The 18,049-nt window shown below is 39.2% G+C and overlaps 1 protein-coding gene across 1 annotated transcript in view; it reads left to right on the top strand.

The window, feature by feature from the left end:
- MAP4K5 (mitogen-activated protein kinase kinase kinase kinase 5) overlaps positions 1–18,049 on the top strand; it is a 146,912-nt gene that overhangs the window by 112,822 nt on the left and 16,041 nt on the right. The window contains exons 11-21 of the mRNA XM_063438987.1: positions 789–870; positions 1,200–1,316; positions 2,740–2,818; positions 4,075–4,127; positions 5,070–5,128; positions 5,654–5,696; positions 7,026–7,230; positions 12,112–12,200; positions 14,008–14,049; positions 15,164–15,248; positions 16,274–16,353. Of these exons, the coding sequence (XP_063295057.1) occupies positions 789–870; positions 1,200–1,316; positions 2,740–2,818; positions 4,075–4,127; positions 5,070–5,128; positions 5,654–5,696; positions 7,026–7,230; positions 12,112–12,200; positions 14,008–14,049; positions 15,164–15,248; positions 16,274–16,353 (934 nt within the window). The remainder of the gene's footprint in view (positions 1–788; positions 871–1,199; positions 1,317–2,739; positions 2,819–4,074; positions 4,128–5,069; positions 5,129–5,653; positions 5,697–7,025; positions 7,231–12,111; positions 12,201–14,007; positions 14,050–15,163; positions 15,249–16,273; positions 16,354–18,049) is intronic.

Genomic DNA, 18,049 nt, shown 5'->3' with positions numbered 1-18,049 from the left:
TCATGACGGATAATTCTAGTAGTTATCAGTCTGCCAGAGATTTTCAGACATGTATGGACTGTGCCGTTTCCCTAAAACAGCAGTGGTTTACATTTTCTGAGAACAGGGAGATGCTTTATGCACCACTTCTTTAAGATGGTGCTTAGTGTCCCTTTCTTCGATGAATAGTGAATTTGTATGAGCAGGCAATCCAGTTGCAAATTGTAGGCCATATAAGCCAAGCTGGAATAAAAACCTATTTTTCCTCGTTTATAAATGTTCCCATTCTTGCAATTTGCAACTGGATTGACAATCCACATTTCACTGTTTAATAAAATCCCGTTGGATTTGCAGTCCTTTTCTCCATGTATATTTCCTGGTTTTCTGTTGCTGTGATTTTAAAATATAAGTTGCAGATCTCAACTTTCCTAAATGTATTAACATGGAACCGAACCCTATGTGTTTGTCAGTACAGCAGAAAAAAAAACTTTGGCAATTATTTTAACATTTACATTTACCACTATGAAACTTTGACCCTAGCAAGTAAAATTCCTCTCTTAATAAATGTGCCATGGACCCTCCCGGATTGCAGTGGCAAGTAATTTAAATGCCTGGCTAATAGTATAGGACTTGATATTTTAAGAATCTAATGTTAAACTATGCAATCTTGTCTGGTCCTTAAAGACTTTATACCAACTTGGGAGATCCTGTTTACTTTACCATGTACCTGTGTTTATATTTCTAACTCTGCTTTTGAGACCCAAAAGAAAAACTTTACTATTTTTTTAAATATTTTTTTTTTTCCGCAGGACACCAGTATTTCATAACTTTGTAAAAGTCGCGTTAACAAAGAATCCAAAGAAAAGGCCTACTGCAGAGCGTTTGCTGACGGTAAGATGCAATGCATTCATTTTTTTATAGCCAGATTGCTTTGGTGCTGAATAAGCACTGTTTGGGATGCCATATCTGCTCACTTCAACATACCTCCAACTATCTCAGGTTCCACAGGACCATTCTGGGTTTGGGTTTATGTCCTACCGTTTCACTCCCTGGTGCCCTGCATCTGAGGACACCAGGGAAATGTTCACAAAAATTGCGCTTATGCAATTATAAGAAGACATCACTGTTAGCAGGGGTTCATAGATGTACAAGTATAATAATTATATTTGCTAGTGTAGAAATTCAGGATGATAATTGACTAAATCCATTTTATTTTACAGCATGCCTATGTTGCACAAGTGGGTCTATCAAGAGCACTTGCTCAGGAACTGCTGGATAAAGTCAATAATCCTGACAACCACCAACATTATGGTGAGCCTGATGACGATGACCTTGAGGTTAGTTCCAATGTTTTACCTATGCCTAGTACCCGTAAAGGAACACTTGAAGAAACATATGCGTTGGCACAAGAACCAAAATCGCTACCATTGTAGAAAGTTTTAAAACAGTTGGGGTCTCACAACCTCCATTACAGCTAATTCAGAGCCAGAAGCCCCTGCTACAGCTCACTGACCAATGGCATATTCCTCTGGCAGAATTATCTTCTTTTTGTTCAGGAAGGTCATTGTTCCAAAACATATTAAGGGTCACACAGCCTGATGACCCCTGTTTCTCCTGTAATTAATTTAGTTAATGTATTGTAATGTTAACAAAATACTTATTAAAATGTAAAATGCTCACCTGCTTAGGATTTGCATCTGTGAGATCTGTCCATGCCAGCAAGTAACTTGACAAAAGTCACATTGCGTGACAGAGTCGTTGTCATGCGTGCTGCTGTGTTCCATTAGAAGTCTTCTATTGGAAGAGTTTTAAGTGCCTGGAATGCTTGAAAAACAGTCACATAACCAGCAGCAATTAATGGGGAAGAAAGAAGTGGTTTCTTTTAGAAAGATGTGGTTAATATCTGCTGCTTGTTGATGGCTCCGTTCATGTTTTTTTCTTGAATGGAGCTGTAAAGGTTACTGCGCTGCCAATGTCCCTTCAATATATGCTTTGGAATAAAAATGAGATGTACAAATTTGCATAAACTACACTATTTTCTTGGATTATTACTATCTCAACATTTAAGTTGTACTATAGTGGTGTATAATGTTGGATATTTGTGAACTATATTTCCCAAGGTGCTTAGCCATCTAAGGGTAAAGGAAGTTTGGTCTTTATTTAAAAATCGGCCTTTATTTTGATACAATCTGTATGTATTTTTATGAATTATGTACTCTCTTTTTTCCCCCCCTTTTTTTCTAAAATGTATTTATTGTTTAATAGGATTGTTGTAATTTAAGCGGGCACTGTATGCACCATAAACAGTTCAACAGGTTAACATTAATCTGTTAATGTTAAAGAGTCTGCTCTGTCCCCCACAGCCAATTATGTTACCAGTGGTAGCGTGATAAATTGAGAAACTCAGGTGAGCACTTTCAGCCTATCACTATCTGAGTCTCTGGTATGAATTGGTATGGCGCACGATGGAAAACAACTTTGTCTTTGCAATAATATAACCATCTCTGGTAAGAGCAGTAAACAGTTTAACATTGGTGCTGAGCCTGGCACGTGTAGACTCCAGGCACCATAACCACTTAAGTCTGTTGGAAAGGTTATAGTGCCTACATTGCTCCTTTAAAACTATCTTCTATATTGTACAAACCATTATACTTGACCCACTTCCTGGTCAACTTTTTGGTTTTCTTCATACATTATATTTGGCCATGTTTCATTATTGTTCTTTTGTAACGCTATAATAATCTTGGGACATTTTCACAGCCTCTGTCTGTCGTTCGACATACCATCCGGTCTACGAACAAGTCTGTTAGAGCAGAGAGGACAGTGTCTGAACTTAACTGTAAGTATTCTGACACAACTCGTATCTTAAGTTATTGCATTGGGTGCCAAGCAACAGGCTTGACGTTGCACGCCATCTACATTCGTGCAAAAGAACTTCAGTTATACATTTGTTTGCATTTATTTAAAAAAAGCATATTGCATTCTGTGAATTAGGCTAAAAAAAAGCTGGGAAACCTTTTAGTTCGAATATATTCTCTTTTATAAAAAGGTTTGTGATCAAAGGTGGCTATTGTTGCATTTGCACACACAAGCAATGCATTACTGCACAATCAAAATACCAAAACACAATAAGAGTGCCACAGCATACTAGCTGGCATATTATTGTTTTCACTGTGTACCAAGAGGTTAGCCATAAACAGACTAGGAGAAAATGAGTTTATGTAAGCATATGTCATCATTGTCACACAAAAGTCTACCTAAGGCAGTGTGTAACACAGTGAAGTGCCTAAGTGAAAAAGCAGCTTTACAATACGTGTAGGATTCCCTATTTCCCACAGCAGACTCAAACAACATTATGGTAAAGGATATACTTCTACAGCGCTCCACTAAAAGGAGGGGCTTAACTTACCCCACAAATTCGCAGTATAGTGTACGTCAAATACATAAAAGATAAAAGAACAAGGATAGTGCAGCTGGTCTAAAAACCACAATAAATTTTAAAATAAGACCAAAACACTCACATTTAACGGAGCCTATAAAATAGGCTCCGTAAGATGAACTTTTATGCTCTTAAGGCAGCATCACATCACTCCTTCTTTACAACGTTTCCTACAGAGGGAATATAGAAAGAAAAACAATCAATATGTAGTATATATACTTGAAAACTTTAAAGCGTGAAATAAGTATTACGCTCACCTTTTCCAGAACCTTAAGATCCTGGCTCAGAGGGTAACAAGTGAAGTGCCAACTTACTGGGGATGGCACAACCACAGTGAAGATTCTCGAGGTTTCAGAGGACTTTATTAAAAATATACAGAATGTCTTAAACCGTTATAGTCTAGCTCTTTTTAGTTCTACCTCTTTTCGAACAGTGGATTTATTTTGCTTAATTATAAAAATTTGTTCTGCTGCTTAAAAATTAGACAAACAGTTGTGTTAATGTAAAGTTTTAGTCTGACTTTTTTTTATTTTTTTATTAATAACTCCCTTATCGGCCAATCAATCATTTACGAAAATAATCGTTGCAACCCTAAAAATGTTTAATACTCACCTTAACGTTTTCCACTTACTCTAATGATATTTTGTTTTTTCTAGTTGATAAGTTGCAATTTGAGCCTCCCCTAAGGAAGGAGACAGAAGCTAATGAAGTAAGTAATCCAGAGTTTTCACAATCTCCCAAATCTGAAGTAACCAGCATGTTCAAATGGAAGCAACATTCGTAGAAACCTGATATACTCCGCACGTCTCTGGCCTTGCAGCTTTCAATAGGATAATGCTTGTATTTTCGAGAAATCACTCCTTTTGTTCCATGCAGTCTGTGCTTTTTTTTACTGCTGTAGTAACGCACTATAAATGGGATTTACTTTTTATGAAACAGTCTACAATTACAATGATGCTTTGGTAGCTATCCAGCTTTTCAGCATAATGAGAGATGTAGTCCTCAGGATCTGGAATGGACGGCATTGCCTTCATACGGCGCGTACTATGCACACCTCTCCCCAAAAAAGGGCGATCACTATAGGTATATAGAGCAGTATAACAACTTTACAAAGCAGTGTATATAACCATCAACAGCTGCTTCTGTTCCTGCACGACTCCTAGACTAAAAAAAAAAAAAAATGCCTGGATTGCCGGCACAGAAAACCAGATTGCTTTGAAATTCTGCTATGGGTAAAAATGGATAGGCTTCATTTACTCTCTCCATGTTCAAGAGCATTTTTAAGAAAAAGAGTGTTGTGTCCCCCTTCCCCCCCCCCCCCCCCCCCCAGTTAAAATCAATAATATAACTAAATTTATATAATATCTTTATAAAGACTGAAAGGTCGAAACGTTGGTCTTTTTGCTACAATTTAATACACTAATTTCATTTGTGGAATCCTGTGAGTACGCTCATTAATTGAATTGGATATGTCTTCTGCACTATTTCTATTTGTTTTGTGTTTAGGATGAGTGCCAGACATGCCAAACATTGTGTGTGTGTGTGTGTGTGTGTGTGTATGTATATATATATATATATATATATATAATTTTTTTATTTTTTATTTTTTTTTTCTGTTCTTCAAAATTAAAGCAATATCTTACTTTCCCAGGGTAGAGAGATTGAATATTCATCACATTGGAACGCATTCACCAACAGTGCAAACTCAGAGTAAGTAAAACCTCTTTAATTTTTAGAGCTTTCTAAATATAGTTAGACCTGCCCTATTAAAATAGATGCAACATTTCAGGAATCTACATATTTGCAATACAATATATGTGACTGGCCACTGTGAGCTAATGGCTGTTAGAATTTTTTCAGTGAATGTAGTTTGGACCAATTAATATTCAATTAAAATGAAATGTATGCAGTAAACCATCAGGGCTGTGTGATTGACATCAATGACATTACGCAAAGAACAGACAATCACTGGAGCATCTAACAATGCATGTCTGCCTGCTTCAAATCCACATATATTGTCAGCTTGTTTGAGCAGGGTCTTCTGCACCTCTAAACATTCCCTTTCTAGTTGTAAAGTGCTGTGGAATGCGTTGGCGCTATATAAATACTCATAATAAAATATCATACGGTTTATATATAATGAATGAGATTTTCGCCTGTAGTATCAAGCCATTTGGTTGCCACGTTCCTATTAAATGTTTAAAATTGCTAAAATATTTTGCTTTTTGTTTTTAGGACTACAATGAAACGTGTTGTCCCACCACCATTACCTCCCAAGGTATGCCAGCCTTGTGTCTTCCAATCATATAAATACTTTTTAATAGGCCACACTTCTTGGCAGTACACTAGGTGGCAGTAGTTCTTCCTCTAGTGGTAAAGCTTTCTTTCCTGCCTTCTTGCATCTTGGAAGTCAGCTTGACCGATCTCCACTTGCCTATAAGAGTGCAGTTACAAAAATAAAATCATGATGTGCAATTGACCACCTTCGGCAGTACATCTCCCATAATGCTCTTACAGCCATAATGCTGGCAAAGCACCATGGGCGATGTAGTCCACAACATCTAGTGTTCCAAAGGTTGCCTACCCCATGCACTAAACTGTTCTGCAAATCTCCGTTTTCACAAAAAGTGTCTGTGATAATAGATTGTGAAATAAAGTAGTGGTTCAGGCACTCAAGGTGATAGCCAAAAAAAACAACTTTATTGGAGCAAACACAGAGCAATGTTTCCACCCAACCGGGTCTCTGTTAAGCTTGACAAAGACCTGGTTGGGTCAAAACGTTGCTGTGTGTTTGCGCCAGTAAAGCTGCTTTTTTGGCTATCACCCTTAGTGCCTGAACCACTACTTTATTTCACACACTTAACATGGGGTTTGGCCTTCCCCGGATCCAATGCTCCTTGGCAGCCTAGTGACTGCGGTTTCCTTTAATTTACTACTAGTGATAATAGATTGACCCAAGGGTTTGACAGATCTACCCTGTGTTCTCAATTTATAAAAGTTTATCATGCTTGGTGATATCCTAAACATTACTGGCCCATAGTATGTAGTATCCATATGCTAAAGAAGAAATTGTTTTAATTATTATTATTATTTATATAGCACCAGCAAATTCCGTAGTGCTGTACAAATAATCATTGATTATCTGTCCTGCATGATTTCTCTCAAGCTGCATATGGATGATACAAACTATAAGGCAGCAATGCCCAGCATACTTATCATGTATCCGTAATTTAACCACGCATTTCTCAGGCTTCTATAAATAATATTTATAATTAATAAATAATAATTAATAATAATAATTAATCAAGGTTGCTCCTTTAGGCAATTCTCATCTTAGTTAAATAATTATTATTTTTTTGGAGGGGAGGGGGGGTGAGGCAGTGGAGATTTGATAAAAGAAAAAGAAAATCCTTTATAATACTTAAATTACAGTGCTGGTTGGGGGAAGTAGAAAGGGTTCCTTGGTGAAGCCAGATTAGCTGTTCCTCACGCAATGTCTAAGAATGTGCTGCATTCCTTTCTTTTGTCTAGTCACAGTGCACTCTGGGAGGTAAAATCTAGACTGGTACATAGAGTAATAGCATTTATCATTTCTTATCTCTTCTAGCCTCAGAGGATGTTCAGTTGCCCAGAGGAAGGTGCAGATGACGAACGGTCCAACACCATCAAACATCAGCCGGAAAACAGAGGTCTGCAGGTTCAGAGGAGGCAAAGCAGCCCTGGTTGTGGTGTTCAGACCGCACCTCCCCATAATATCCTCACAGGCAGCATCAGCAGCCCAGGATTAATCAGCAGTAGATACTGTGACCTGGGTAAATAGCACAATGGTAAAGCAGGGAGACTGTGCACTCCGCTGCTGCATAAAGAAGGCGCTACACGGCATTTCGTCAGCGGTACCCGAATGAACACAGCTTGTAACTGTATTATTCCAGAATGAGCAGGAATACACTCCTCCAACTCTTACGTGGACCATTGTTTGAATGATATGTCAGGGGACAGATTCATCCAGCCATGTAGGTCAGGCACCGGAATCCGCTCTGTGGAATGACTGGTATACCCCATCTTGCAATATATGTTAGGTAGCAAGTCAGGGTTGTTTTCTTTAACAAGTTTGAAAAGGGACAATGGGAAATATCTTTTTGCTTTCCTAGAAAATGAGATCAAAATGGAAATGTTGCATTCATTATGATTGTGCGTTTCCCTTTGTACGTTAAGGAACATCTGGCCGTCAGTTTTCTGGTTTTGAGGACTAGAAATACCAAGTTTCAGGGGCTTAAAACATCCGTTATTTTCACATGTAATTCAAAAAATATTAAAGGGAATGTTTAGATTTCCAGAACAGGCTTGGGTTTCCCAGGTGTGAAATATGGTCTTAGAACATTTATCTCATTTTTAAAATTCTTGTTCTTATCTGATCATATTTTTTATTTTTTTTAAACTTAGTTATTTAAACTTATTTTGCCTAAACTTACAGATTTCATTTCTTGGCAGTAATTCAAGAAGTGAGTTGTGAGTAAAACTTGGAGAACTTAAAACCCTGGAAGCTAATTACCATTCGGACTTTTACTGGTCTCCTGAAAGAGGATTTTGTTCTTATAACATCAGAATGGGGCACGTAAAAAAACAAAAATGCAGACTGATAGGCAATTGTATTACACCGAACGCAGAATTATCACAGGCAGGTCATTGAAATTAGCAAAATGTGGTCCAATAATTATATCAGAATATTCCTTTAGCTGACCCGGGAAGTATAGCCGCTGAATGAGCTGATGTCTGATATGGCCATAAGTCACATGGCTATTTTTTTATACTTAGCAACGTACATTGAATACTTTATTTACATTGAACCCCCCCAGCAGAGTGACTGGGGACATGATACACATAGTCATTTAGTTTTTTCATATATGTATAATCAAAAAGAGGATCACGTGGTAAAGATTATTGTAATGGTATCTTAAGAATTTGGAAGTGTGTAGCCCTGCTCTGGAAATTTACACAGTGTTCATTTCAGCTCCCCACATCTGCTTGGTCACTTACACTTTCATTAAACATTCATCATATGTTTGGGGTAAAATGAAAATTTTCAGACATTACTTAAAAAGCAAAGTTTGAAGACATGAAATGAGCTCCTGTTGCTGGCATTGAGTTCTTAGAACACTTGGAATTAAGCGTGTTAACTTTTAGATATCACTGCAGTTCATTAAAGTAAAGTTGTTGTTGTTTTTTTTTTTTTCTCCAAGAATGTGTTCTTACATATAACATGCATGTTATAGACTTTTGGAATTATTCATGTAGGTAAGTTTTAACAATATTCTGTCCACTAAACAGCTGACAATATTTATTTAGGGCTGTCATCAGGACTCTTGGGACCCCTTACAAACCAATTGCCTGCACTGCATGAACAGGGGGTTGTCAATGCAGTCTGTTAAAAGGCATAGTCTGCAGGAGTTCCCAGTCAGCACATGTGGGCCCCCATTGCTCAATCAGGCGCCTTACTGGCTTATGGGCAATTAACCCCTGATGGTGGCCCTGTGTGTGTCTATTGGCTGATGTCCCATTATATGTTATGGCATGCTTAGACATAGAGTAAGGGTGGCCAAAATTAAGATTCCCCACCCCCCCTCTCTTCCCCAGCTGCTGTAAAACTACAGTTCCCATGAAGCTTTACCAGCCTCTGTAGTGGTTATGATGTTAGAGTACTCTGGTGCTGCTTCCCAGTAATGGAGAAAAACAGTTTGCCCTCCTTCTTAGATCATCTTGGGTTCTAAGCTTGGTAATGTCAGTCAACTGATTGCTCTCAGCCAATGAATGACTCTTTGTGAATTGAATATGCACAGAATTGTTAGTCATCCAGGAGCTCTAGTTTCAAGATGGCTAATGCTGCACCAATGATGCTCCCAGCGGTGGAGTTACAGCTCCAGCAGCAATATAAAATATCTAATTATAACAAACGCACTGAAAATTGTTTAGGTGATCCCTTCACAAGAAAAATGCAAGTGCAGCAGTTGAATATGAAAAGTGGGACTTACCTCTCACATACAATATGTGTTTGGATGAACATAAAACAGAAAAAAATACAATATTGGCACACAAGTCCCTGAGTTTAGAGCCTATACCAATAAAAGGTTCTACACTCCATGTGAGTGTATCTCCATTTATTTAGGATAACACACTCTCCTTATCTTTTTTTTTTTTTTTAATTCTTTATTTTTGCAGTGCATATGGTGGTAACATTCAGGCACGTGGTACCCCAAAGGCAATCCGCATGCATATTTCAAAACAAAGAGTGATAACATGGAAAGCATTAGGGTATGGTAGTACAATGCACTATTTTTATATTTATGAACAGGCTTAAATCACGTTATTTAGGCATGTTTTAGATTGTTTTTGTTGAACATGCTAAACTAGGCAATTTTATGTATACGTTAGTAATCTATTAAACAGGCGATTATATCTGTGTTAAACCTAAGCGATGCAGATAACTAAAAGAAAAAAGGTCATACGCTGGAAAACATTTGCATTTAGTACTAAACACGTCAGGTCTAATGTTTGTTGGACAGTTATACACACAGAAGCTGGAATATCGCTGAGTTACTCAGAAGAATAGTAAATACGTTTACATGGGCTGCTGACCAGCCAGTATCCCACCCCACATGACCCCATAGGTGAATGATGACCACAATGCTCAGTAGGAAATAGCTCACTGTGTTCTCTGCCAGGAAGTAATAAACATACATTTATTCTAGCATACTAGAAAATCAAGCATCTAATTTAGACAAGCAAGGCCATGTTTAGGCCAAAGTCAGCCAATACCTGCGACAGGTAAGATAGTGTCCCATAAGGCAGCGTGGGTTTGTCGGTCCTGTAGTTGTGGGTGTGAAGTCAGGAAAACTGTGCAACCTCTTCTGTCTGTCTGAGGTGCATTTTCGGTGAGTCGGTAGCCACAGGTTGAGCCCGGGGACGATGGGTAGATTTCCCAGGTGAGCGTGTTAGTAGGTCCTGTGGGGGGGGGGGGTGCGGTATCCGAGATGTAGCTTCTGCCAGAATGTTTAAAAAATGCTGTCCTGTCTCGAGAGAGCTCTGGCCAGCACTCGTGTTGTGGATCACTGTCACACGTGGCGTCCGCCATTGCTAGTGTGCCATTGAAGGTTGGTCTCTGCAGGCTGATTGCGGTGGAGGGCATATTGCTGGCAATTCGTACGGGTGAGGTACACGCTTTTTTCCGACGCCATGTGTATTGAATACGTTTGCCGCCATTTTGCACGCTGCTCAGGATCTCATCCACAGTGTGGTAGCATTTCTTTGCTCTAGGCTCACCACTGTTGCTTGGGCCGGGATAACCCCCACCGGCCCCAGGGGGGGAGACGGGGCCTGCTCCATGACCTCGAGGGGGTCTGGTGTGATTCAGTCGGGCGGGATAGCGGGGCAGCGGCCGTCTACCCCGCTCACCGCCTAAGTAGGCCTCATCCTGTGCGGACGACTTGAGTCAATCTGGGGGACTAAAACACGGAGTGCAAGCCTCTCCCCAGGTCCAGTGCCCCTTCATGTATCGGACTGCGTTCTCTGGTCGTTAGGAGGGCACCAGTTTGGCTTTTACTTGGTAAAATTGCGCTCGATTGCAGGAGCAGTTGTTTCTTGCGGCTGGTCTGCATGGCGGGCAGGCCCCGCCCCCACACTCTCCTTATCTTATCTACAATATCACACTATATATATTTTTGTATTTTTCTGTTTTATGTTCATCCAAATACATATTGTATGTGAGGGGTAAGTCACACTTCTTGTGAAGGGATTATCACCTAAACAATTTTCAGTGCATTTGTTATAATTGTATATTGTTTGTGGGCTGGTTTGAGTGCTCACAAAGTGTTTTACAGCTGCTACAGATTTTTGACATCTTCTAAATCACTACACGCCTATTTATCACTGTTTTCTTGTTTGTTTTTCAATATAAATTATGTGTGTGCAGCTTTTCATACTAAAACCCTGAACATAGAGACTCCAAGCACACTGAAGTGGTTATGGTGCTCAGAGTAACCCTACGAAGCCACTGTCTTATGCATCTGTAATCATTTATTTAATCACTCAAGATGTATATGAAGTATGTGTCTGATATATATAGTGATATACCACAGTTTAAATGTGAATAAATTTTGCTTTATCCGTTATAGTGAATATATCTTTACAATGCCCCGAGTACTTAATCCAGTCTGTGTTCATTCTATGTCTTCAAACATTTGTAATTCATCAATATTAATTGATATTAATTCTGGCACCAACCATCTCATATGTAGCATTGCGCCTCCATACATCTCCCTGCTTCTCGCTGTGTGCTCGCAGTACACTCCTGTGGCTTTTATACATATTCAGGACCTTACAGGCAAGTTTCAATGCGGCCACCAATGACTTGGTTCCTCATTGTACATGTCTTTTATCCAATCTCCTTATTTCATTGGCATTCCCACTAAATTGCCCACATTGTGCTTGCTTTTTTGCTGATGTCTCCCTTTCATGCTGCTTCTTAAAGAAAGTAAGAAAGAAAGAAAGAGAAAAAAAAAAAAAGATAGGCCGGTGGACATTAATGGATGCTTTTATCCCCTGCTATCTACCCTCACCTTTGCTTCCCATGTTGCTTCTTGGTCATTTTGTGTGATATTGTAGCCAACTGCTATAAAATATGAATATCTTTGTTGCAGGTAATGGGGACAGTCCCATGCGTCTCAGCCCAAGTGGGGAGAGTCCCAAACCCCACCTTCCACAGAAAAAGGAAAAGAAGGATTTTCCTGTATGTATAAACTTATTCTGTGTCTTGTAGTATTCCAGGTACCAGTCACCCCATTTTTAAAATGGTTGTGACCACACTGTCAGTTGTCTACAAATGTCACCATCCACAGCCAGCCATCAAGGCCTAAACGCGTCAAGCATCTTCCCATTCATTTCCAGTCTCCCTCACTGTTTCTAGGATATTGGGGTTAACCAGAATATATGTATACTCATCGCACAGACCTCTTCCTTCCTCCCTATTGTACCTGTAGTAATGCAGCTGATAGAGGGGGAGTAGATGAGAGGCTGTGCTTCAAGGATTCTGCTTTCTTGCTCATCACATCACATTGCATAAATAAATGGGGATACAGTGGGTACAGAACTCCTGGGTTCCAGCTCTCCGCGCAGAGTGTTCTGTACCTACAGTGAACCCTATTATAAGCCAGTGGGACTGACCAAGGAAGCATAATGTTGTGGTCCAGGTGGGGAATCACAAGTTCCATTTTTTTTCAGGGCCATAAAACCATTGTGAGAAGGTGGACACACCAAATACCTTCTCTCCATTTTATTGAGTGGATCAAAAAAAAAACAGGAAACCAGGAAGGAGGAGGATTTGGAGCTTTTCCGAAATGGTTTTGTGTTGAAATACTTGTATAATTGACATTGAAATGTGAACATTCCTTTTTTTCGAGTCTGCCTGCCAGCTACTTTGTAATGCTGCACTCAGCATCAAGGTAATGTGTGGTGACTTAGCTGCAAAAGACATATGTCTTTAAAACCGGAGTTTAAAATGTCAAGTCCTAAACTAACCTGAAAATGATTCACTGTGTCAAACCATGGCCAATCACCCACCCCTGTGTAGAGCTTACTCACCTACTGAAAAAGCTTTTTTCTTTCTTATCCCTCTGTTTTAACCCCATTCCCACTGGCAACAGATCTCGGCCATTGTTACAATAAACTGTTTCTTTCCAATTCCTTAAAGCCAGTGTTGGGTCCATGGCACACCTGCCAAGGTTGAATTTCCAGTTGCCAATGACTTGTAGGGAAGTGAAAATTTCGAGACCTCTTTAAAGCTATACAGTTTGTCTGCATCTTCTTCAATAGAACCTTTTATTTAGGAGATGTATACAAATAATAATAAACCCATGCTTTATATTTAAATGTGGCAAATAACTCACTGTGAATTGCTGACTTTTTATACCGAAGTGAATTTCCCAATTTGATTCACTGTGAATTTGTGACAATTAACACATTAGTGGTGTATGCACCAGCATGTAGAAGGTAACAAATTAAGATCTGAATGACCTCATTCACGAAACATTAGCTTAGCTGTGACTGCAGTCAATTTGGAGAATTGTATTATTCCAGATCAGCTTTTTTAGGCTACTCTTTGCCAGTTGGATTAGTTTGCATCTGCAATTCAGATTTTAAGGAATAAACTCCTTTCTACAAACTGTTTTTTATTTTTTATTTTTTCCTTCTAGTGGTGGCCAACTTTTGATCAATTGTAATGAACCTTAACCTAGTTATTTGTTTAGCATGGGAGAAGTAAAAATATCTTACCAAAGTTACATTTAAAACATCTCAAACTTGTTGGTTCAACGTATACATTTAAGTATACCCAGTGTAAGGTTTATATTATACATGAAACTGTAAAATCATCACGCTTCAGTGGTCTGTCCACAATGGCCTTAAAATAAAAGAACTGCTAACCTCTTTCTGGATGGGGATGTTGGGGGTTACAGTCTGACAGTTTGTCTCCCTTGATCTGTGTAAATGTTTTTATTAAAATAAATGAACATAAGATTGTGTATTTTTTCACCCCCTAGAAACCAACAATAAATGGATTACCACCCACACCAAAGGTTCTGGTGAGTATTCTATTTCTATAAGGACAACGTGCTCCAAAAGCAAGTCAGGGTAACAGGAGGGTGACATCGTGTGAAATGGTCAAATCTTGGCTTTTCTAAAGAGGATGGGTTGGCTGAGCATCATAGATGACAACACACTTATTTTTTTACAGTTATGATCACACTAGTAACTTTTAAGTCTAAAACATCAAAATATAGTGACGGCGTGTGCTTTACTATAAGTTAGTGCCCAACAGGATGCTTTGCGTACCTTTTTAGAATGCTTTAGAATGACAAATCACCATGGAAGCAGTAGTTTTAAAACATAATGAGAGTTGTAGTTCTCCCAACATCTGTGGGATATACCATGTAGGCACCTCTGGTGTAGACCATGCAATTTTTCAGTAAGTTTAGAGTCTATTTCAAGAAATTAAATATTGCCAGTCCTGTCTCAATTAATTGGCTCAACTGGCTTAATATATTTCAATGTGCATATCCACAAATTATTTCCTGAAATTAGGAACTGCAATCATAGTTGGTGGATTGGCTCTAGAATGCCTTTTCCCATTGTAGTGTGAGTATGCTGGGGCAGATCTGTGAGGTCTATAGAATTCAGGACATGAGATCTACAAGCCAATTCCTGGTGCCAGGCAGGGGTTTATGGTGTGCACGTAGGCAGCAAGTCATGCATGTGAATTTAGATGCACTTAGCAGTACTCATTCTTGGAAAGTAATATGGAAGGGAACTTCACATTTTAGACCAAAGAATCAGAAGTGGAAGAATAGATGACGTTTTGGCTACTTTGGCTTTACATTTTAAATTCACTTTTAATTCCTGACATTTCTCCCTTTAGTTTATAACCTGGATTACAGGGTGCTACTGTTAGTTTGATTGCTTTTTTTCCACTAAACACTACATTCTAATGAATTGAAAACTATTGCAAAATGTATGCTAAAATAGCCTAGCTGTGATTATAGCGAATTTGGTGAATTTTCCGTAGTCCACTATTGTATCTTTGAGAGTTACTCCCAGCTGAAGTTGTTCCAGCAGTATCCTGCATAGTCCTGCGTTGTTTTTTTTTTGTTTGTTTGTTTTGGCATTACTTCTTTCAGTCTGTGTATTATTCCTTTTTAGATGGGAGCATGCTTTTCCAAAGTTTTTGATGGCTGCCCATTAAAGATAAACTGTGCAACTTCCTGGATACATCCTGATACCAAAGGTAAATGCCATCTTTCAAACCGCAACATTTTACATTACTGAAAGGAAATTCACGGTTTCATAGATGGGAGTCTGCACCGGTTGAAAGTGTGACTTTGGATTTCTAGGACATTTGTACATATCCTAAACATGACAAGTAAAATTCTTACCTTCCGCACTGTCTTTATATATGCAGGACTTGAAATGTAAAATTCTAGGCTTCGAGCCAGGCCTTAAAGGGTTACTCCATCCAAGATTACCACTTCAACTTTTTAAAGTGGGTTCGGCGGTAGGAGTTTGGATGGGCAGTGTTTCAGCTTGAAACCTTGCACACCCAGCGTTATTTACACTTGTGTACACTACACATCACATGATTTGGGCAGCCCAGGAAAGAATGTCAGTTCTGTGCATAGTTTACATCTCTCATCAGCATGCACTGCATACAAGCAACAGACGTCTGCTTCCCCCTTGCAGCCAGAATGTACAAGTGGAAGCTTGTGTCTCCCTTCCTCCCTCTTTAACCCCTTAAGTACGGAGGCAATTGTCCAAGTTCTGAGCAAACCCAAAACCTAGCATTTGAGCTATATGTCTGTTCACCCTCAATTTTCCTCTTTCACGTTAAATCACCCACACTTATATATCATTTTGTTCAGGAGAAATAGTTTTCATTTCACATCAAATATTTATATATGAAACATAATTTAATGTGAATAAAATATAAAAAGGGTATTACTCGAACAAACAAAAAAGGGGCTGGAGTAACTCTGTGACCACTATTTAACCTTGCAGTAACCTTTTCCTTCCCTACAAATTTCCACCCTCTGCCCTGGTGGTGTCCTTTAAGCTTAACAGTGATCACGGAGTTACTCCAACCCCTTTTTTGTTTGCATATTTCCCTACAAAATTGAAAAGATTTTGGGGAATGCATTCTTTGGTATATACAAACAAAGCTTTATCGATGTTGGTTTTGCTTTAACTTTCTGATCACACCACCTGTGACCTATAGAATTAATTTCAAACATTACAACTTGAACCATTTTTCCACAGACCAATATATCATCTTTGGCAGCGAGGATGGTATATACACCTTAAATCTCAATGAACTTCATGAAACTACCATGGAGCAGGTAGGTGTCAATCTGTACACGTACAACTACAGTATCATTTTAATATGCTATTTACTTAATAGGACAAATCTACTCAATTTTCCAGCTGACATGTGACGCGTTTAGATTTCATTAACACTAGAAGAATTTCCACACAGAATTTCGATATATTTCAAGTTTTCTCTCATCTTTTGGCAGGTTACGGAGTATGACGATAAAGCAAACCTGCACTAGTAATATTGAAAAAGATGTTATTTTCGGATAAAACGAAGTATCAAAAAATTATCCAAAAATATTAATTAATTTGAAAAACGTATCTAAAAAAATAGTAAATAAAAGTAATTTGACCTTTTTAAGCTACATCAATTTCTATAACAAAATGCTAATTCGTAAAAGAACCTTTTGTCACCTCAAAGGGGCATTCTAAGCACAATAGCCTCTATATTATGCTGTTATGGTTATGGTCCAAGGAGTCTTTGGACTCTTTGGATTTTTGTTTTTTTAACTTCTCGTGAGTGTTTGACATGGACATTCTGGCTTCCAAAGTCCAGCCTCTATATTGCCACCATGATAATGCTTACGTCTCATTGCCACATTTTCCTGTACAAATCTGTCAAGGTTTGGTCAACAGCTATAAACTGTGAGCACTAGGTTAAGTAACCCCCGTGCCCACTCCCAAATCTGGCTGTCCAAATATAGGCAGATTTGTGTGCAAAATACAGATATTCTCAGAGGACTCTTGTAAAAGTAGATATTTCTGTGTAGTGTCCTTTTATGCCTGCAACTTTATATGATTACTCAAATTCCATACAATTTAACATACTTGGTGTTTAAAGGGATCATATAGTGGCAGAAAAACAAAGCCGTTTTCCTGGCTCTATAGGGTTACTAGGTCTCCCCCCCCTCCCATGGGGTTGAAGAGGTTAAAGCCCTTCAGCCACTTGCCTGAATCCATCGCCGATGTCCCTCAGCGCTGGGTCTGGCTCCACCCATGCTCCTCCCTGCCGACGTCAGCCAGGGGAGACCTAATGCACATGCCCGGCAATGGAAAATCTGACGCTGGAGGTCTGTGAGAATCCCTGGGGGCAGACCTAGAGCTGCAATGTAAACAGTGCAAAAGGGTCACAGCACCCAGACTACTTCAATTAGCTGAAGTGGTCTGGGTTCCTACAGTATCCCTTTAATGATTTAAAGATACAATAGTGTTAGGCATACAAATTGGTATTCCTAACATTATAGTGCCCGTTGTCCCCTCCTCCACTGCCTCCAGCAGCTAAATGGTTAAAAAAAACTTTAGTCAGTTACCCGATCCCAGCGTCAATGTCCCTTGGCGCTCCTCCTCCTCCGGGAGGGGTTTAATGTTCATGCTTTCCTATGGGGGATTTTTACTGACGCTGGATGTCCTCATGCAGGGCATCCTCTAGCATCCAACAAGTGCCTATAGTGGCTAAACTGCAATAATTACCTTGCAGGGCTAAGTGGGACAGGGACATTGCACCCAAATCTCTTCAATGAGGTGAAGTGATCTGGGTGCCTTATCCCTCACTATAGTGACCCTGTAAGATAATTCCTTGTTCCTGAAAACCTATTTTCCTCAGGGAAACAATTGTTAAAATATAAACCCAGATCCTGGAATTACCCACGTTAAGCAAAGGAATTCCTTGCGTTATTTAGATGGAATAGAAAGGCAGGCTGGAAACCGGCTAATCATAAGGTA

Source organism: Pelobates fuscus, chromosome 13 (genome assembly GCF_036172605.1).
Source record: "Pelobates fuscus isolate aPelFus1 chromosome 13, aPelFus1.pri, whole genome shotgun sequence".
Taxonomy (NCBI): Eukaryota; Metazoa; Chordata; class Amphibia; order Anura; family Pelobatidae; genus Pelobates; species Pelobates fuscus.
The sequence above is the reverse complement of the archived record's forward strand: the minus strand, read 5'-3'. Positions and strand labels throughout refer to the sequence as shown.